This window comes from Parasteatoda tepidariorum, chromosome X1, assembly GCF_043381705.1.
Source record: "Parasteatoda tepidariorum isolate YZ-2023 chromosome X1, CAS_Ptep_4.0, whole genome shotgun sequence".
NCBI classification, from domain to species: Eukaryota; Metazoa; Arthropoda; class Arachnida; order Araneae; family Theridiidae; genus Parasteatoda; species Parasteatoda tepidariorum.
In genome coordinates, this window is record NC_092214.1 from 15,316,133 (window position 1) to 15,338,686 (window position 22,554).

A 22,554-nucleotide genomic window follows, 5' to 3' on the forward strand; every position below is an offset into this window, starting at 1 on the left:
AAATGCATGATTTAAAATTTGTATGTCGTAATAGAACAATTGGAATTTTTTATAATACATGGGAACGCATAGCAATAACTGTCGAAAAAAATTGCTGAAAAAAAAGAAAGAATAAAAAAAAAAGATAAAAAATCACTTAGATTTAAGATGAAATCGTCACAAATAAAGTGCACAAAAAGTGATTATTTAAATTTGCGATCTGAAACTCGCATCGTAATAAAAATTCCGGGTTTTCGAAATCACGTAGAAAATCAGAAATAACCGTTTAAAAAAAATCATTTATATTTACGATAAAATCGGCTTAAACGTACATTTACTAAAGAATCTGTTAAAATTGATTGGGTCAAAACGTGATGACTTAAAAGTGCGATTAAAAATTGCCATTTTTTAAAATTTTTTTATTGTGTTTAGAAGCTCTCGCGGGCCGCACTTCAGCAGTCGAAGGGCCGCATTTGGCCCGCGGGCCGCAGGTTGTGTACCCCTAATTTAGAATGCCAATTATATTAATAAATAATTGTAAATAATATTTTATTTGAAAATTAAAAAAAATTATTAGTTTTTATAATAATTTTTAAAATTATTTTTTTTTTAAATAAAGTAATAAAAATAATTTTATTAATAATTAAAAAGTTTAAGCATTTCTAGAGCAGCTCATTATGGTCTGGGTGGTCATAAAAGTTAAGGTTTAACAACTTCTTAACCAACTGCACAAAGATGGTATTGTGCATCTACCACCTTTATTTCCTAGACAAGCTGGTATATAATGTTCTTAAGCTGGGTGGGCTTAAAGCTGATGCAGTGGACTGAAACTCTGTTCTTCACAATGGGAGCTCAGAACCATTACCATTGAACCAGTCCAGCTCTTTAGAAATAATATGCTTTATTTTATATTATTAAGTCTCACAATAAGTTAAAGTTATGATAATATTCTTTACAAACAAGAATCTATTTTATCATTAATAATCGTAATCTATTTAATATTTAGTTTATTTTTACTCTCAAAATTGGGCCTATTATTTTTATGTTTTCTTGAGCATAATTAAATTTTCCAATAAGACTATATTCTAAAGTATAGATCAAACAATCGTGAAAAAAAAAATCTTACACAAGCTCAGATGTTAGTTATGCTAAGGGGCAAATTCTCAAATTCACTATGTTATCAAATTTCATAAAATAGGCTGTATTTTACATTTAATGCTTTACTCTTGAATTTAATCTAACTGTCAAGTGTTAATATTCTTACTTATTTTTAAGAAAAAAAATTAAATATAAGTTTTAACTTAATTTGTGTGTGCTACTGATTCTAAAATCTCAATGGTTCAAGAAAAACGCAACTTATCAACAAGGATACTATTGTTTTCTATTCACAGAATATCTGTCTTTTTAAATAAAAACATAAATTTTAGTGTTTTTAATTTTGTTGAAGCAATTATTAATTTATTTAAATGAAATTTTTTAGTTTTAATTTCTAAATAAACTCTTTCTAAATTATTAATTTCTCTTCAAATATAAAATATGATTAACAATTTTAAAAATTTGACATGGATTTAAAAACAGTTCACAAACTATACAAAAATATTTTAGGATTCTCGAGACTTAAGGACTTTTCTTAAATGATGTCACACTTGAAGTATACAGTGGGAGTTTTTGTCAATGGATTACGATAAGAGCTATGACAGTGCACATTTTTATTAAAATGGAAACTTTTAAAATTGACAGACTAAATATTCGTTACTTTTTCATTTTCATTCCTTTCATCATTTTAGACTCTTATTACACATGTAATCATTGTTATTGTTATATTTATTTATCATAAATCACATTGTTAAATATTGAAAATAAAATTTAAAAAATGATAAGGTATGTCTTGTTGCTGAACTGCAAGTATATGTTTATTTAATGTCCTGTAACAAAGGCGGGTAGGAGGTATTGTGAAGCGTGATAAATTTCAACAAATGGGAGAAGGGTGTCAAAAATATTGAATGTTACATTTGAAAGCACCCCTTATCTTTTCTACCTTATTTATTGTTTCAAACACCTTAAGGGTCTTATTCATTTTCATGAAAGGGAAAATGTTTATTAAAGTTTAAAATTTTACAATAGTGAAATAAAAGAACAACTCACTAGTGTACTATTTTGAAAGATAATTTTAACTCAAGTTTTGTATAATTTAAACAGTATTTTCAGATCTCTTTGTGGAGTTTATTTAAAATGAGTTTAATCTTCCGATATAATTCTAGTAAGAATTGAGTTTAAATGAGAGTTGTATAAATTATAAAATTGTAATGTAAGAAAGGTATTCACTAAGTTTTATGTGTAATATTGTTTTATTTAAGATTTCTTTTTTCCTTTATGTACTACATAGTTTTATCTGTTAAGTGTATTAGGCAATACATTTTGACTACTGCTGTTGAGTAGCGTTAAACAATATTATAAAAAAACAACCTGTCTTGTGATTTGTTAAGTGAACTGATGGATTTAACTTCAGAAGTTTGATAGGAACCAAACCAGTATTTGTAAGCACTTGTAAAAGCAAAATATTTGTTTTTTCTTATTAATTGTTTTATAAAACTAATAATGTAACAAGGTAACTAGTAATGTAACAAGGAAGTAAACGTCATAATTTAAGTTTTGTAAAATATATTATCAAGCATTTTTCAGCTTTAAAAAAATATATTATTTTTTTTACTTCCTAATAATGACTATTCACAATAGCAGATGGAATTGTAATTATGCAGACTTTATTGTTATAAGCAAATACATACATTTAATATTTAAATAAAGATCATAACACAAGAGTATATAAATGATCTGTCATTGATAACACTGAATCTTGTTTTTATCATAAGTTGTTGCTAGTGGCAAATGCTGGTAATTTTTACTTTGGTACAAAGACACTTTAGTATCTTTAATAATAGCATTTTGATGGTGACTGGAAAACATGTCATATTTACGTAGTTTCTGTATTATCCAGTATTTATTAGATCAAGCTTTTACTATAATAGATTAATAATTCAATTTTTTGAAGAAAATTCTAGCTGATATGCTTTGTATAAATGAACAAAAGAAAAGAAATTAGGTGGTATTCAACCCTACATTTGAAATGAATTTTACTCAATAATAATTAGGACTGCAAGTTTGTCATGGGAAAAACTTGTCGTTATCAATCACTTAATACATTTTTGTACTTAGAAAACGATCTTTATGCGTCCACCCTGTTTGTAGGCACAGACAAACATCAAATTGCTAAAATTGGATAGCATTCAGTCAGGAACAATTTTCCTTCATCAATGTACAATTCCTTGACCGTTGCTTTGTAAGAATTAAATTCACTTATTAATTCTTCCTTATCCTCAAATATCGGGATATGTTCAAAAACTGAAGAATTGTCCTCTTCATTCAAAACAGTTAAATATTTATAATGACTAGAATCAAAAACTCGGCATGCTTTGAAAAAGCTTAAGGCTGGCTAGCGAAATCTCTGTTTATCACTGCTGCTTTTAAAAAAATAATTTTGAATTTTTTTTTTACTCAGCAGAATTTTTTTTTACTAGAGCATTTTTTGGTTTTAAGTGCTCACAGCATCATTTTAATTTGCTTTCCAATACCTTTGAGAAATCAGATATTTCATTGTAAATATTATGTGAATTAGTTCTTTGTTTTTCAAATAAAATCAATTGATTCAAAATTAATGGTGCATATTTTTCAATTTCTTTTAAATCTGTATTCAAACCTGAATCTTGACATTCTTCACAAATTGTGCTTAAAACTGAGCTGCTTCTATTTTCTTTCTCCTTATCAAAAAACTCAGTGTACATATCCAAATAATTTACATGGAATAAATAAGCTTCAAACCAGCTCTTGCATCTAGTTTGCACAGGAACGGGTCGTAAAACAGCTTTTTTACCCTTTTCTTCCAAAAATGCTCAAAAGCAACCTATAAGTGAAGAACACACTGTAATTGCACGCTTGATATGAACTACAAAGTAATTTACATTTTTAAACTCATTTTGCTATATTTCTCCCAAGAGATTTAAAAGATGAGCATTACAAATAACATGAACAGAATTTTAAAAAAAAAGCTTTTTCCCCAGGCTTTGTTTATATAAGGTGCGTTGTCCGTTACGAAAGATGTTATACCTTTAAAGCAAAGTTTTTAGCTTTGGCAACACTGAATAATTGTATTGCTAATAACTTTGAAATTTACACTTTCTAGTGCAATACTTTCAAGAAAAAATGAAAAGAAAGGTTCAAATCGTTGTTTTGTATTTCTACTAATGGAACAGCTAACATGTTTAGAATATAAGTCTTTAGAGTCTGTTGTTTCATCTGTGACAGTGCTAACACCAGTGGTAGATGTTAGAACATCTACAACTTGACTTTTGCGAAATTCCTGAGTCTTAGGTAGATAGTGGCTTCGTAGGTGACTGGAGCTTAGTACCTATGTCTTTGAGTGAATTGTCAAATAACTTTTCAATGCCGGATTATCAAGTTTATGCAATGGAATATTTGCTGCTGCAAAACACCAACCAATTTAGAAATCTCCACAGTGTGATGTTGGTCTTGAAGATTTTTTTTCAAACAAGGAAGTAATACTTGCTTGAATTACTCTCTGTTCACCAGCAATCTTCTTTTAGTGAATTTTACTTTTCAAGTGTTTATCGCAAATATTTTTTCTTGAGAAATCAACAGGAACATTGCATGTGCTACAAAATAAAAGGATTTTTCTAACTTCAAAAGTTCCTTTTTTGAACTGTTAACATCACTCAAAAGCAGTTGCTATACTCATATGGCTCATATTTTTAACTAACAAACTTATCAGCAGGGTTTGGGAAAAAATGGGACTAGCTTTAAAAATATAAACTAATTTTATCCTATAAAACCTTCTTTCTAACTTTCCTGCTATCAGACCAATGAATGAGAAAGGTACCAAATATTCCTTTTGTGACAAAGTCATCTGTTTCTAAACACAAAGGCCTGGTTTACAAAATGCCAATGAACCCCCTCCCTACTGTGTTTGGAAAACTTAAACATTCTACATTCAAACTACTAATTACAAAAGCCTTATCTCCCTCTCATCTAAAAATCTTACCCCTATTTAAGAAATCACAAGAAACTGCCCAGGAAAAATTGCCTGGATATGTACAAAGGCAGTAGAAATTTCATTACTCAGTGCAATAGCCTGTGTAACAATTTTTATGTCAAAGATTTTATTTGTAAAATTTTCCTTTTGTGATTCCAATTTCTTTAGTATTCTTATGGACTACAGGAAAGTAATCCTAATCAATCTATCACCCTTCTTAAGTGTAGAAAGACCACCTTACTTGACAAGATTGGTATTATCTCTGAACTATTTTCTTGTCCTTTTGCTATTGATTCACTCCCCTAAATGTCTAATCAATTTTACATGTTCAATTTTAGGCTTCAGGAAAGTTAAAAATTCTCTTAAATAAAAATAATAAGTTCAAAAATTAAAATTTTGAGCAATTTTTGTGCAAATCAAAACGTATTGAGAAATTTGCACATTTTAGGGGAAAAAAGACAAATTAACAGTATTCCGCACCCCAACAGACCTGCAGCCCTAATAATAATGCAGCCTAATATATTATCATAGACTATGATTAATTATTTCAATAGCTATATAATTATAAAGTATTATATATAAATTTAGTTATTTAATTAGTGTAGCTAAAAGAAATATTTTTTTTTATTAAACTATCAATAAAATGTAATGTTTAGAGTCTTATAGGATGTTTAAAAATTAGATATTTTTTATTGTTTTGTTAGGTGTTACTGGCTGAACTGAAAGATCATGACATGTTTTTTGCCGTTAAATGTTTGAGAAAAGATACTGTACTTGAAGATGATGATGTAGAAAGTGCTATGATTGAAAGAAGAGTTTTAGCCCTTGGCACACAACATCCTTATTTGTGCAAATTATATTGTACTTTTCAGACTGACGTAAGATTAAAATATTATTCTTGTTTTTAAATAATTTTAAGCATTTTGTAGACCTGTTCGCAATTGTAATTCAACCATAACTTTTTTTATGTCGCACAGAGTTATCTCTTCTTTGTTATGGAATATTTAAATGGAGGTGACCTTATGTTTCATATTCAAAATGGTCAGTTTGAAGAATCTAGAGCTATGTAAGTACTAACTTTTCGAAAACTATCACAAAATTATTTTTATCTGTTTTAAGAAGTTTCTTAGTACTTACAAAAACATGGCACTTTTGTAATATAATCTAAATAAATAAGTGATTGATAAAGCCATGTGAATTAACAATGAAATTTGCATAAAAGGAATAAAATTTAATTGCTCCACTTGATTCAAAACTCACTTGTTGTAATGATATTAATGTTAAAAATATCGAGATTTTAAAAACTGTGTGGAAATCCATTGAAATGCTGCGAGAACAGTTGATAAGTAATGAGAAACTATGATGAAATCGAGCTTGTCAGTAAGCGATTATTTGAGTGTTTGATTTGAAATTTGCCCGTTAAAATGTTGTAGTAAAAATATAGTGTTTTTAGAAACCTTGAAAAACTATATCATGATCAGGGGTCTGTCTAGGTTTTTCTAAGAGGTACCTATTTTGTGAAAATTTAGACATAATTTGTGAAAAATTAAAAATTATATTAAAAAATCAACACAAAAATATGGATTTATCGTTTCTTAAGGGATACAAAAATAAAATTTTAAGAAAAAGTATTTTGTGAAACTACCGTTTTTCCTAAAATTGAATTTGTGAAACTACCGTTTTTCCTAAAGTTGAATCTGTGAAGGTACCGCTAAACGGTAGTAAATTCGGCCTGGACAGACCCCTGATGATAACAGACAAAAAACTGAACAGCAAGACCTCATGAATTTACAATTTAATTAGTGCAAAATGAGAGCATTAAAAAAATTTATTCAATGTTTCCACCTAAAATTATGTGTCATAATGTTGTATTGAAGTTACCTAGATTTTTAAACCATGTGGCAATTCGTAGAATTACTGTCAAAGCAATCAGAATAAAACCATGAGGATTATACATTGACAATAGAATATAATATATAATGACTTATTAGATGTTTTATCAATGAGTTCTTCTAATTTTTTAATAAATATAAAATTAACATACACTTTTTCCATTGTTTAACTTTGTTTCTGGAGATCAGGAATAACTTGCTTGCTTTGTAAAGATTCTGCTGTGAAGAAAATTTTAAAATATTCTTACAATTTTTATTGCCTTAACATACTGATTAAGCTTCCAAAAACTTAAATGAAAATTATTATGATGTAATGGTAGAAAAGGAAAAAAGTAAATGATATTTTCAAGTAGTTGATCTTAGCTATTTGGAGGAAATATTACTGGGCTTATTTAAGTATAAATATGAATATAAAAATGAATGAATGATTCAAATAAATTGTATTTTAAACAACTTGAAATACATTTTTCAAATGAATTTCATGAAAACTAAAAATTCTTTTATTATAATTTAAAAACTCTAAGAGCTACGGTACTGAAAGCCACGAGATTGTTCAAATTTATTAATGTGCATCCTAGAATTAGTTATCTACTATTAATGAATTAGTTAATGATAAAAACAATATTAACAAAAACTTTTTTTTTTAAAGGTTCTATGGAGCTGAAATTGTCAGTGCATTGAAATTTCTTCACAAGAGAGGAATAGTTTACAGGTAATGTTATAAATATTTTCATTCTCATTTAATGTTATCCGTCATGTTTTGAGTATTTTCTCTCATATTTCAAAATAATCTATTTTTTAAATTTGTGCTGATGATAATATTTCTGTGTTGACATGCATTTCTTTAAATATTAAATTCCTGTGGGGGAAAAATGGTGATCAAATTGCATACTTTTTAAATGTTTTATCAGACCAAAATGATTTAAAATCAAATACAAACAACATTTAAAGCACAATAGAGTGTGACACATACATTTTATATTCAAATATCTTTTACTTTCATGCATTGTTTGTCTTCTCAATTTGTGATTTAATTCAAAAATATTTCATTCGCTAAGTGCTCCCTTTGTTCTCCACTGCTCACCAACTCCTAATAATTGCTACCAAATTATCTCTTTATCACCATAATTTATTTTAAAGCCTGGATAAGTGATTTAGTTTGTTTATCATGGTCATGTAAAGTCTTTGAAAATTATTTTGTTAATGTATATAGTGCTTAAAAATATTTTTTAGTGCTTAAAAAGTATGCAAAAAGTGGTTATTTTTGTTAAAGGATTTTGCTATGCACCCTGGACAGCTTATGACTATTTTTGATGTGTCATGTCAAAAACCAGTTTTTGACACCAAAAACCCAACCTTGTATTGAACTAATTCAAAAACATAATAAACAAGTAAATTAATACAAAATTAGTTCTAAATTATTTTCAAGATTAATAAAAAATGCTAAATTAATAATAAATATTAATTTAATTACACTTATAGCTACTAAATAATATGTGTAGTAAACAGAACTAATAAGAAATCACTTTAAATGTAACAAATTGGAATATTAATGTCTAAAAATTTATGCAAAAGGAAATCACAAATAATCCAATGTTTTGTTTTATTCAGACAAAGTATGGCTTGAAAAAAAAGAAAGAAAAACCATGAGTTTATGAGTCATAAACTTCGTAAGATGCAAATAATAATAGTCAGCATTTTTCACCTCAATTATTTTCTAAATTAAAATTGTTTTTTTCTTTTAGCAAGGAGTAATCAATAATACATATCTTAATAATTAAATTTCAAATGAGGAGTATTGCTTTAAATATTTTCAAACAGAAAATAGGCACATTAAAATTTTCAGATCTTATTTTACTATATAAACTAAATGAAAAAATCTTTGTTACTTTGCAGTTAGGGTAGCAATTTCTAAGAATTATTTCACTGTGATATTTAATCAATGGTAATTAAATGTCAGATTAAAAAAAAGTTTTTCAGAAAAAGTATAGTTATTGCTTAACTGTTTTGTAGTTATTGCTTAACTATTGGTTTCAAAACAAACTTTCTAGTTTTTGTGTATTACTCAAGCTAAAAAAGCTTTGAATCAATTTTCATAAATCGTCTGTACTGATTCCTAGTATTAAGAGATAGAAGCAACCAAAGCTTATCAGTCTATCATAAATAGATTGTGTTTTAAGAAGAAAGGAATTAGAAAATTGGCAAAGAAAAGTGAGGTTTTTGAATAGGTTTTGAATGTTTTTGTAAAAAAAAAATTTAATTTTTTTTTAACTATTAAAACCATTAAATCAAAAAAAATTTAGTTTTTTTTTTGATTTAATGGTTTTATAAAATAGTGGATATTCAACTGAATAAAAGTAGGCAAATTTGGTTCCACTTATGACATACTACTAAAAGAAACTATAACTAATACTTAGAAAATTTAAATAAAGCATTCCCTTAATCGGCCGTAATAGATAATGCAAGTATGATGTCTCCTAAACAAAACAATGAAAATAATATTTCATTAATCTTAAATTTATTGTTTAATAGTGGAAAGCGTTATTTCTTGCATATTTGTCTTTATTTAAAATTTTTATTTCTTTATTTTTTACTGTTATAAAAAATTATTTCAGAGGAATTTCTTTCAAGCAACAAATTTCAAGCTATTCCATACATTTTTTTTTTTTTTGTAATGAAAAAGTACTGACTGAATAGTTTTTTTTCCCTCTGTTTTGTTTTAAACTTGTTTTGGTATTGTGTTCTCCCCATGGTGTTACAGATCAATAGAAGTTTCTGCTACTGGATAAAAATATAAATTTAAAAGATTAGTATTCATGCAAAGAGCAGAATATGTGATGACAAATTTAAAACTACTTTGATGATATCAGTTCAAAGCGCTGTCACTAAAATATATAAAGTTAAATAAAATAAGTCAAAGAAGGAAAAAATAACACAATCTTATTTCTTTCCCATTGACTTAATAAGATAAGTTCACTCAAAATTTAACCGGTGGCACAATTGCTACAATCAAATTTTGAATTTTCATTTCATATAGTATTTTATTAATGGTATTTTCCAGCAAAAATAAATGGCAACTTAAGTTAGTTACAATAATCTATTCCATTATATTTCCAGACTGGAACAAAATTGTTTCATATTATTTCTTGTTAATCATTAAGTTATGCTAAAGCTGTCTTATGTTATTTGCTCATTTTAAAACTCTTTTACACGTAAATAAAAACGTAATATTCAGTTTTCAGTGATACTTGTTTCCTCCTACCCTTAGTGAAGCGTTATTTTAAATGAGCAAATCGGCATTATGTGTCAATATTAGTAAGAAAAGAAAAATTTCTAGTCTTAAAAACTCTTCATTTTTTTAAGACAACAGAAATTCTGGTTTTAGTTCTTTATGGAACTATTATTGAATTAATTATTAATCAAATTTTTCCTCATCATAAAATATTTATTTTTTATGTCTATCATTAAAGTAGAGATTTGTATTATTTTAAATGGGGACACTCATTTAATAAAAAAAGGACCTAGAAATTGAGAAGCCTTGAGTCCTAAGGACTTAAGTTTTTAAAGCCAGGCAGGATCACTGTTTTTAAGCTTTTACCTTATTGATAAGATGCTTATAAATGTTTAAGCTTGTTTATCTAAGATTTGAATTTCTAAAAAAAAAATCTGCCCATTAAAGGCTTTTTTTTCTTTTGACTGAAAAGTGCAGAAAACTAATTTGCTTTCAGAGATATCAAGTTGGACAATGTAATGTTGGATCAAGAGGGACATATTCATCTAGTTGATTTTGGAATGTGTCAGTGTCAAATTTATAATGAAGAGCGAATGACTTGCAATTTCTGTGGAACACCAAATTATGTAGCTCCAGAAGTATGCATAATAAATAAGTTTTCAGCATGAGTTAACTGGGGAAATGTTTCTTGCTGATTTTGTGTATACTCTGATTATGTAGTGTCAGAAGTGTTCCTAACTTTATTTGCAGTTTGAGCTTATTTATATTTTCTTGCTAATTGTGCAGAAAAAATTGCTCTTGTCATTGAAGTCACAAACAGAAAAATCTATATTTACAACTGCATGTTATTTATTATGCTTAAAATATGATGCACTGATTTTTTTTCTTCTTTAATGCATGTCTAATATTTTATTCTATAACTGTGGCTGAACAGCAGACCCAATTTTTGGGCTTATGACTACCATTGTTCAACTTCATAGCCTTCTAATTTTGAACCCAATCCAGAAGAGGGAACTCCTGGATCATGTATTGGGAGAAATTTGCCTTCGTAGAAGACTCTTTGATGGAACTAACATGCATTTGTGTTACATGGAGAGGAAAACCTCCCATGATTAGCCTGATGGCAAGGGAACTCTAACTGAAAATCTGTATACCACTGAGGATATTTTACATCAGTACTGTGGTTGGTGCGAGCCAGATGCGGAATTCATTTGGCCAGCCATCGTTGGGATTCAAACCCAATTCACCTCATTAGCACTATCCCTATCACCTTGAACACTATCCCTAAGCCACCACAACTCGCATGTCTAATATTAAACATTTGGTTTTTAGCATTGCATACAAGGGTTTGAAACTTTACTTTCATTTATATTTTTTTTCTATAGAATTTATATTCATTCAGGGCCAAGGTTTTTAGAACCTCAATTTGATAACATAAACTGTAGTTATCAAAGATATTCGTCAATTATGTTTTATTAACACTAACACTGTATTTAAGGCGGACCAGCCTGTGTAGGGGGCAGGGAACTGTCCTTGCATCAGAAAGGTCCTGGGTTTGAATCCCGGGCAAGGCATGGATGTTTCTTTCTCTCTGTGTGTGTTTATGTCCTTTCTCCTTTGTGTGTGAATGTGACCCGCCCTATAAACCGGTTGTGGTTGTGTGAATGGCGTGGCAGAAGTCGAATTCCTGGCCATAGATGGCGTCACTGAAAAACAGGAACAATCGCACCCCCACTGCCTTAACAGGCATACGGCAAAAAAAACTGTATTTTAGCCATGGTGGCTCGGGGAATAGAGCACTCGTTTTTCAATGAGGTGTCCCAGTTTCGAATCCCAGTGATGGTTGGCGGTTTTCCTCTCCATGTAATGCAAATGCAGAATAATTCCATCAAGAAGACCTCTAAGAAGACAAATTTCTCCCAATACTTAATCCAAAAGTTCCCTTGTGTTTTGGCGTTGGTTCAAAATCATAAGGCTACAGAGTTGAACACTGATAATCGTAAGCTTAGAATTGAGACGATTGTTCAACAGACATTATAATATAAAATAAATAATACTCTATTAAAAATTCAACCAAAATATCTTATTTATAGCTTTTAGTCTGTTTTGTTCTTAGTTTGTAAATTTGTTTCTATCTTTTTGAATGATTTGCACTTAATGTTTTTTTTATGTGCTAATATTTTAAATTTGCATGCTTTTAGAGATATCAAATTAGACAATATTTTATTTGACAAGACCGGCCATGTTCATCTTGTTGATTTTGGCATGTGCAAATCTGAAATGCTTGATCCATATGCTAAAACTTCTACTTTTTGTGGAACCCCTGATTATATTCCACCAGAGGTGGGTGATAATAACTCTTAGTTCATATTAAATGTTTAGTAGATTGTTTTATTCCTTTCTTTGCTAGTTATCATTGTATGGAAAATTAACAAATTTTGTTCTTGTAAATATTTATCATAACTGCATCTTAACGAGATAATAAAATGCTATGTGTTTCAAAATAAACAGATCTCCTACCATCAAGCTGTTGAAAGCTGGCATTGTCATTAAAATTAAAAGCAGACCTGTTTTTATTCCTGATGGCGAGAGGGCTGATTATTTCCACATGGCTTCCACGGGTCAGTGAGAACAAAGAAAACTTGGATTTGTAAGGGAATTTTATTTTAATTCTAAAAAGCGGGAAATAGTCAAGAAAAGCTGCGAATTTTTACAAAATACCTGGAAAATTCCTTTATTATACCAGGAAAATTCCTTTATTATACCTGGAAAATAACCAGTCTTGCAATTATCAGTAGCAGTAATCAGTTATCAAGATTAGAGTTCAATAATTCTAACATCTATTGTTATTTTATAAAATACAAAATTTTTTTTATAAAATTCCACTTATTAGTGAAAATTCCCATGTTTCCATTCTCGTTCTATTATATGTTTTTGCTCACAAAATCTAAGATTCGACCTTACAAATGAAACAAAAGTTTTCTGATGAAAAATTGCATGTTATAGATAAAATTTGGTTTGGATTTCCATTGAAATTTACCTGATATGCCTGGAAAAGTAATGGAATTTTTCTAAAATTGAGTAGGAACCCTGTTCCATGATACATAACTTTGTGTTGTCTAGTGTATTTTAAAAAATTTCTAACTAATACCAAATTATTTAGCAAAAATTTGTAGAACAAAATACTTAATTATTTTGTTCTAAAAACTTTTGCTCATTTTCAAGTACCGTATATTCCGGCGTATTTAATAATTTTTCCGGCGCACTTTTAATACAAAAAATAACATTGGAATTTACGGGTGCGCGGTATACGCCGAATATAAAAAATTATAGATTAAAAAAATTTAAATACTATAGAAAAATACTTTTATTTTGATGAAATAACATACCTTCACCTATATACTTTATTGATTTTCGTTATTACATAAATAGTTCATTATATTCGTCTTCCGTTATTTCTTCAGGCACGTCATCACAATCTGTTTCGTCTTCATCATCTGTGTTACCCTCATCCATAAGTAAACAGCCATCTTCTGATCCGACCAGATTATTTGAAATACTGCATTTTGTGAATGATTTTCTGACCATCTCAGGCTTAATTTCATCCCATGCTTTTAATATCCATTCTCACACTGTTTCCAAACTTGCATGACGCATATGTCCTCCTTTCGTAAAGGTTTTCTCGCCCTCCAACATCCAAGTGTTCCACTGTTTGTTTAAATTGGCTTTAAATGGTTTGTTTAAGCATACGTCCAATGGCTGAACTAATAGTGTCATTCCGCCCGGAATAACTGCCATATCGGTGTTATTCTTTCAACAATTTTTTTGTATTATCTGCAAGGTGGGACCTAAACATGTCCCACACTAAAAGGCTTTCTGGTTATCTATTGATACTAGACGAAGTATTGCACATGTACAATCCAAATTTTCGTGCGCGTTATACAAAGAGTATATCTTAAAATTTAAAAAAAGTTATTAGAAATTATGGGTGCGCATTATACGCTGGGGCGCGTTATGCGCCGGAATATACGGTAGTGATACTATGTTGTGTTAAAAATGGCTTAATAAAATTTCAGTTTTAGAACAGATGCAAGTCTTTAATATGTTAAGCGCTATATATTCCTACTTTTAAAGCTGAAAATTTTCTTAAATACTGTTGGACATTTTGGGAATCTTGAATCCTGCTCTTAGAAATGGTGTTATTTCTAAAACTTTCTTAACACAGTAAATTTAAGCAATAAATTGATGCATATTTTTTATAACTCAGGTCGCTTTCCTATATTCACACTGGTGACACTGAAGTGAACTAGTCGCATGACCTCAGTTACTCTAAGTTTGCACAGTAATTAGGAACAATCAGTGCGGTTAGTTTGGGTTCTAGTTGCCATTAGCAACCAAAAGCATACGCTCTCCTCTTTTATAATCTTTACGAAAAATATATTCATGATTACATTTATTATTTGAGTATTCTTTTTTTTTGTAGTATATATATTTTTTGGGTGTTCTATTTTTTCATTGCTTGTTAATGAATTTCTAGACTTTTTTATAAGCAAAAAATTCTGTGCATGCTTTATGATTAGTTTGTTTTTCTTATATAGTTTTTAAATCTAGTTTATTAAAAGTAAAATTTCTCTCATATATGAGCAATAAAAAATATAGAATGTAGGAAGTACTAATAAGCCTTTAGTTTATTTTCGATTCTCTTTAATTCAAAGTTCAAAATTTAAAGTTAAAGGGGAAAAAAATAACAATTGAGTCTTTTGCAAAATCTTTTCAAAAAATCTTATTTTTTTCTTAATTTTATATCAATAATAGTTTTTGTACATTTTTCCAAATTGAAAAATTTTTGTTTTAAAATATATACACAATCCCAGTAAGTTTAATATTTAAATATTTAACAAAATCAAAGAGTAAAATAAAGATTTACTCAGTATAATATTTATTGTTTTATTTCGAAATATACTGGTATCATAATTTTATTTATTTTTTTACAAGAAAAAAATCTTTATATACTTCTAAGAATGAAATAATATTAAATCATATATTGTTTATGTCTACTGTAGAAGAATCACCTTAAATTTGCATTAAATAAACAAACCAAAAATCCATTCAAATCAGCAGGACTCGTTTAAAAAAGATTGCAGTTATAATTTTATATGATTTGAGTTATTTTATTTAGTTGTTAGTTTATAAATTTGCTATATTTATTTCAAATTTACCAAAAATTACATTAATTACATTAAAAAATAGAAACACTTAAATAAACTATCAATAGGAAATAATCACTGATGAAAGGGCAGTCTTAAATATTTGCTGCCACAAGAAAGGAAATTTACTGTCCCCTCATTACACAAGATAAGTACTTTTTTTAAACATACTTAATAAGATAATAGAGTATTATTGCCATTGCATGCACTTGAATTTAAGGAAGTTAATGAAATATCATTATCAACATACAGAAAATGGGGCCTGAATCTTTCAAGCATTTTCGATTATTTTTTTGGAAAGTAATTAACAAACTTTAATTAAAATTTTTGCAGCAAAACAAGAGGTAAACTATGGATAAAGTTTATCACATTTTTATTTGTTTACATCCAAGAATAAACCTAAAATAAGAAGTTCACCAATATATATTGAAATCTGCCAACATTGTTGCAATCATAAATATGCTATGTTGGTCATAAATACTTTAACTAAAATTAGTTTTATTATAAATTACAATATTGACTGCAGCCTTTGCTATCAAGCTTAAATTTAAACTTAACTAAACATAACTTAGCTTAAACATAACCTCAAGCTTAAACATAAACTTAACTGTAATTTGTAATGATGTAAAATAATGGGATGTGCGACGATATCTCACATAAATAATCAGTTAAATCTCCCTATCATATTTACTAAGTTGTAATTGTCAGAAATGTTTTAATTCAAATTTTTAAAATGAGTTCAGATATTAACCTGATAGTTTACGATGACACAGGTTAGTCAATAGCCCACTTATTTAGGTTTTTATTTAAAATCTGTACGGAAAGTTAAATTTAGTAGTATAATTCTAAAATGAACAATATCACTTTTTGTGCTATAGCAATAGTCATTGATAAGTATTTCAAAAGGCCTCAAGTTAGTGATATGAAAAATAAATATTCACATAACATGTGGATGTAAAGAATACCTTGCATTAAAAAATAATAATCAAGAAGTAGAAACATTGAGACAAAAAAGTAAGGAAATAATAAGGAAAGTAAATAGAAATTTACAAATAGAATGTAAAATGTTCATATTGTTGAAATATTATGTTATAATATAACCCTAGAATGTTTATTGTAGTGTGATGTTCGAAATTTATTTTAGTTAAATTTTGGGAAAGGAATTTAAATATTAACCTTAAAGCTCCAGGCATTGAAAGCCTTGTTGTACTAACACAGGCCAGTCAATGGCCTTAACCATGGGGTTGTATTTAAAATCCTTTCACACAAATTAAAATTTTATATAATATCTGTTATTAATCTGTAAAGGGGCTTCAGATCAGGACAGATCCATATCATCACTGTGTTGTGGTTGTCAGAAATGATTTAATACTAAAGAATTTCAAATATCAACCTAACGTCAAGATATTGAAAGCCTAGTTTTAACAACACAGATCAGTCAATGGCTTGATCAGTATGATTTAAATTTGAAATCCAAACTCATATTAAAACTAACACGATATAAACTAGTATCATTTGTTATTAATCTAAGACAATATTCATGGTTCCAGATCTGTTATAGGATTGTTGTCCAGGATATAAGAAACAAATTTAAAACACTGATGAAATTTATTTAGCTATCAAATGATGATTAGCTTTGTTAATATTGAAAATAATATACATTAGAGGAAAATGTTTAAGTGAAATTTTTACAAAAACAATACATAATTATGAGCATTTGCATATGAAGCTAAAATACTACGACTAATGCTGAAATTCTCTCACTAATATGGGAAACTCTATCACAAATCTGAGAATAAAGATCTGGATAATTGTTTGATTTATCAAAATTTTATTGTAACAAAATATGTTTATTGAACTAAATCACAAGCCCAAATTCTTTTGATGTGAATCTATCAAGTAAAGCTAATTACCACATGAACTGAATTTTGGATGAAATCCTAATCTTGAAAACAAATATAGATTTAAACCATTATCAGAAATAAATAATGTTTAATAATAGTATCCATTGCAATGTACAGCATCAACATAAGAGCATATTCATCTACACAATCCATATTCTATATTAATTATTAGACTTATATTTAATACAAGAAAGTTTATTTTGGATGGTAAAAGAAGTTTTTACTATAAATTTATAGTAAAATCTATTCAAAATACAGTAAAATGCTGTCTATCTCTACCAAAGAAAAATGCAGCTTTTAAACAAATAAAGGTAATGATGTCACACAAACTGCATAGAAACCTGGTGTACTTCATGCATAACTGGTGACACAAGTTTGAATAAAGGGAAGACTGGTGTAAAAAGTTTTAATATGGGAATGATAGGTGAGGGAAACTAGTGTAACCACTGTGAATATTGGAACGTGCCCTAAATGTAAAAATCTGAAGTAATAAAAATATTGAGAAAAAAATTTTCGTGCAGTGAAAAAAATGTTTATTTCATCAACAACAGAAAAATAATGAAGTACTCCTATCATAATGGTTATTATTTTTTTCTTTATAAGCAGTCATTAGCAAGTGATAGATTGGATGAAAATAAGGAGCAGCTTTGTTCCCACTCTGCCACTTATTTTAAGGGATTTTATTTCACCCACAATGATATTTGGGGAATTTTCATTTACTCTTTCGAATAATATGATAGCTGGCAATTGGTGAAGGAACTGCAAGATCTTCAAAAAGTGAATAGAATTGAATTTGAGTGTCTCTGAGCAGATAAATCGGGCATGAGACTAGAACTAGTCATAAATCAGTGTAGAGAGGGAGGCCAACCTCAAGCTTTGCAACTCCATAGATGCCTTCAATTCAAGAATTGGGCCTCAGGTCATCAATGAGATCAGACTCTCTTGACAGATGAGAAGATTTTAACTGTGGAGCAGGCCCCAAACCACATATTCTGATTTGATGAACCTTCCAATACCTTTGCCATCCTTGATCATTGTAACCTTTTCATGGCTTGGTGCAAAATTCGCACCAATGACAAGACATTCCTCATTTTTTTAAATCAAAGGATCAAAATCCACCAAGAAGTGTACGTACTTGAAATCCTCAAGTTAAGTGCGAGTTAGATATTTAAATACAATACTCCTCTGGCTCACAAGGCAAAAATGATACAAAAGTGGTATGAAGACAATTTTCAAGATTTCATCACATCCACTGAATGAGCACCCTTCACACTCTATCTCAATCCCACACACTTCAGCATGTCTGCTAGACCCCAGGAGAGTTTTGACAAGGAAAATAAGACTGATTGTTTCCGGAAGACCTGCAGCCTATTTCTGAAAATTTTCAAGACACGTTCAGCCACTTTGAAACATTTTTAATATGGTTTTAGTAAAGGTCCAAGCTGTTAGCATTGTTGTTTAGTTAAATTTTTATAGATTAAGGAAAATAAATTTACAAATATTTCAGACCATTATTTGTTGTCATCCTGTATTAGTTGCATTAGTAATCTCACACATTCAAATCATAAAATATTAGTCGGCAATGTAACAATATTATATGTCAAATAATTAAATTAAATTTTATCAGTTTTGTTATGCTCATTCTGTTCTATATTTTTAGCCATGAAAAGGAAAAAAATAATATTTTAAGGGAATTTTCCCTGTTCTTTAATCTAATCACTAAGTGCTAAAATATGTTTCTAGTATGAATAATTTCTTAAGATTTAACTGAAAAATTTAGGAATTCGCTATTTATGTAATATTTTTTGCTCAGAATTTGCATGCAGTTACTACATATATCAAACAAAAAAAAAACTTTTTAATGAGACGGAAATTAACAACTTAAAGTTCAAAGAACCTCAAAGCTAACAATTAGGAGTTAAAAAGATATAATTTGTTAAAATTTATTGGAGAAAAAATCATTTAATAATATATTGTTTTCAATGAACAAAAATTCATAAATTATCAATTTCACTGAGGAATAGTTTTCTGAGAAGGATAATTTTACATTGCAAGACATTACTACAAAAATGAATATACTGTAAAATTTTTAAAAAAACAACTCAAAATAGCAATCTTGATTTAGGATTTATAAATTAAAAAGAATCTTCTGAAATAGCTAATTCAAACAAGTCTCGTAATAAAAAAAATGCTTATTTGTTCTTAATATTTCATCTAAAAGGCGAAACTTAGAGGGGAAAGATTTTATAATTTTTATATATCACAAGCCTCTAGCTCATACTTTTACTTGAAAATTTGATAAGCTGTCTCCTAGACAAATTAATCAACAAATTTTATAGCCCAATTTTCAACTAACATTCACCACATCGGTGGCTCTGAAAATATTGTGGCCGATGCATTTTCTTGTATTCAGAATCGTTTTACTCAAGATTATTTAAATTATTCTGATATAGCTAATGCTCTAACAAATGATCTTGAGTTAAAAGAACTCTTGCATTCTAATACTTGGTGTAATCAAAAATATCTTGACCACTCCTTTGAATTATTTAACATATCAAGCGTTCAACAATCACTATCCTTAATATCTTTTTTTTAGAATTCTTATCAAAAATGAAGTCAGAAAATATACAAATTGAAGGTCTTAAAATATTGAAGGAAAACACAGCGGCATAATCAGATTATAGAAATTAGGATTAATATTATAGAAAGCTATATTAAAAATATCAAAACCAACTCCTCTGTCTGGGAAAAAAATAAAGTTGTTATTAATAATCCTCACCTCTTAATTTCTAAGGCGATCAAGAAAGTGTTTTTAATCTTTCCTTTCTCGTTTAGGATATGTCACATATGATAAAGTTTTTCTTTTTTACAGAGATTATCTATTTATTTACGACCACAGTGTCAGTTGAATTTCGACAAAGACTCTCAAAATATTATTTAAACTGCAGAACACCCTGTATATGCCTTAACAAGGGTGAAATAGGCAGTTGCTTTTTTTTATAATATCTATTATAATTCTCTATAATATCATCTTATAAGTATCTTGTAAATAAAATATGCGTAGTTTTATAATCTTTTTATTGTATTGTTACAACACTTAGCGAGTGTGAGAGATAGTTATGAATTTTTATCACCAGGGCCTTGCTCAAAGGAGAAAAGATGAGGACAATTGTCCTAGGGACCAGGTCAGCCAAGGGCCCAGTTGAAATGCTTTATAAGAAGTGTATTGATTTTTATTTAAATGATTAATTAAAAAAATTTGCAGATAATTATTTTTAAGTATGTGTGAATTATTCCACAACTTTTTGCAAACATGCTTGAAAATTCGTCATAGAATATTTTTATATCCTTAGATCTGATGAGCTTTAAGGACGTACATAAATATATTTGCAAGTTCTGGATGTAATATGCATTAAAAATTTAATTTATACTTATGATAACTTGGTTTCTATTCAAATTAAAATCTGATATTTGTGGGTTGAGAGGAAACTGTTTTATTATACTAACTCCTCTAATATTACTTTTTATAGATTATTCTGGGACAAAGATACAATCAATCTGTTGATTGGTGGTCTTTTGGTGTACTGTTATTTGAAATGATTCTTGGTAGATCTCCATTTGTTGGTACAGATGAAGATGAACTTTTCTGGAGTATCTGCAATGAGGAACCATCTTATCCACATTTTATATCAAAGCAAGCAAAAGATATTCTACAGAAGGTTATTTTCTTTCTTTATTTTGTCATTTTACTTATGAATCTGCTGCAATTTTCAAGTTTATTTTTTCTCTTTTATTTAAATCACTTTTGCTTTTTAGCTTTTGACAAAATCAGTCAGTGATAGATTGGGTATGCCCTCTAGTCCGTATGGGGAAATTAAAGAACATCCTTTCTTTATTTCCATTGATTGGAATAAACTTGAGAAGAAAGAAGTACCACCCCCTTTTAAACCAACTGTTGTAAGTTATCTTGAAATATTTGTTTTGTTATATTTATTACAGTGTTCATTGTTTTAAATAGGCATCTTCTTTATTATTTGTAAAATTACACAATTGTTCTTAAAATATGGCTCATATACTAAACTAAAAGTTTTATTGATTTATTTTATTTTATTGATTATGCTTTAATGTTAGACAATTTTCAGTATAGCTTCTTTTGGTTCATGGAGCTGCGAGAAAATTCCCTGTTAGATAAAGTGCCTGAAAGAGAATAAGTTATAGAGCTGGGCTTTGTGACTGAGAGAACAAATAAAACATATATTATTTTAAAAACTCAAAATTTTAATTGTGTGTTAGGTTCTACTACATGTTACATTTTTTATAAGCAAAGTAATTCAATTTGACAAGTAGGAACAAAACTGAAGCTTTTAGTTTACTGCTTAGACCCTATGGCTCTCATGCAATTTCTAAGTATGTTTTTCCTCTGTACTTTGTTTCCTGTATAAGTTAAAGGATTCAATTTTTTGAAGTGTAGCAAATCATTTAACATATTTTTATGAACAAACTGTTAAAATATTAAAGCAATCTATTTTAAATTGAGTATTATATCAATTATTACCAGTTGCAAATTTTGTTTAACTGTCATCTTATAACACTTTTTTAAGTTAGTGGATAAAAAACAATTTACTAATTAAAAAGCATACACATTTAATACTTATTTGTATGCATTGGCATGTTGTGAATGACAGTGGTTATGGAACAAGAACGTGTGTCTTTAAAAACAGAAGAAAAATACTTCTTAAATATTTTTTTATGAATTTCAAAATATAATATTTATCAAAGGACATTAATCATATTTGATGAACTTTTTATTTATATCCAGTTTGCATGTTCTTTTAATTTGCACTATTGAAACTATTTATATAATTAATCTTGTTATTTAGTTTTGTTCAATCAGAAATTTTAAATATTTTCTTAGCTTTTCATTATTCTTTGACTTATTGATCATTGCTTTTAAATTTAGAAAACCAAATAACATTTTAAAGCACTTTTATTAATTTCGTAAATAATTTTAGTAGTACTTGTTTAATTTATAAAATGTTTTCAACAGTATTATTTGTTATTTTATAGTAAACTTTAACTGCTAAAGGTATTTAAAAAAATACTGTGTAAAATAAAAAATTTGCATCCTTACTGCTACTTCCTGTTACATTTTGAATAGCATAAATGTTTTAAAATTTTTTTTATCATTTAACCAAAGCTGCTGAAACAACACATTCAAGAACATTTAAAGTTTACT

At 28.3% G+C, this 22,554-nt stretch overlaps 1 protein-coding gene across 3 annotated transcripts in view; it reads left to right on the plus strand.

The window, feature by feature from the left end:
• LOC107436391 (uncharacterized) overlaps positions 1 to 22,554 on the plus strand; it is a 77,521-nt gene that overhangs the window by 49,215 nt on the left and 5,752 nt on the right. The window contains exons 3-8 of one of the 3 annotated variants that reach the window (XR_011638246.1): positions 5,788 to 5,961; positions 6,061 to 6,149; positions 7,625 to 7,687; positions 10,704 to 10,845; positions 12,409 to 12,550; positions 20,849 to 21,022. Coding sequence is in view for 2 of the 3 variants with exons in the window: in XM_043048386.2 (XP_042904320.1) it covers positions 5,788 to 5,961; positions 6,061 to 6,149; positions 7,625 to 7,687; positions 10,704 to 10,845; positions 20,849 to 21,037; positions 21,135 to 21,275 (798 nt within the window). In the remaining variant the exon portion in view is untranslated. Of the gene's footprint in view, positions 1 to 5,787; positions 5,962 to 6,060; positions 6,150 to 7,624; positions 7,688 to 10,703; positions 10,846 to 12,408; positions 12,551 to 20,848; positions 21,038 to 21,134; positions 21,276 to 22,554 lie in introns of those variants that run through there. The other 2 variants (XM_043048386.2, XM_043048385.2) reach the window with 2 other exon arrangements.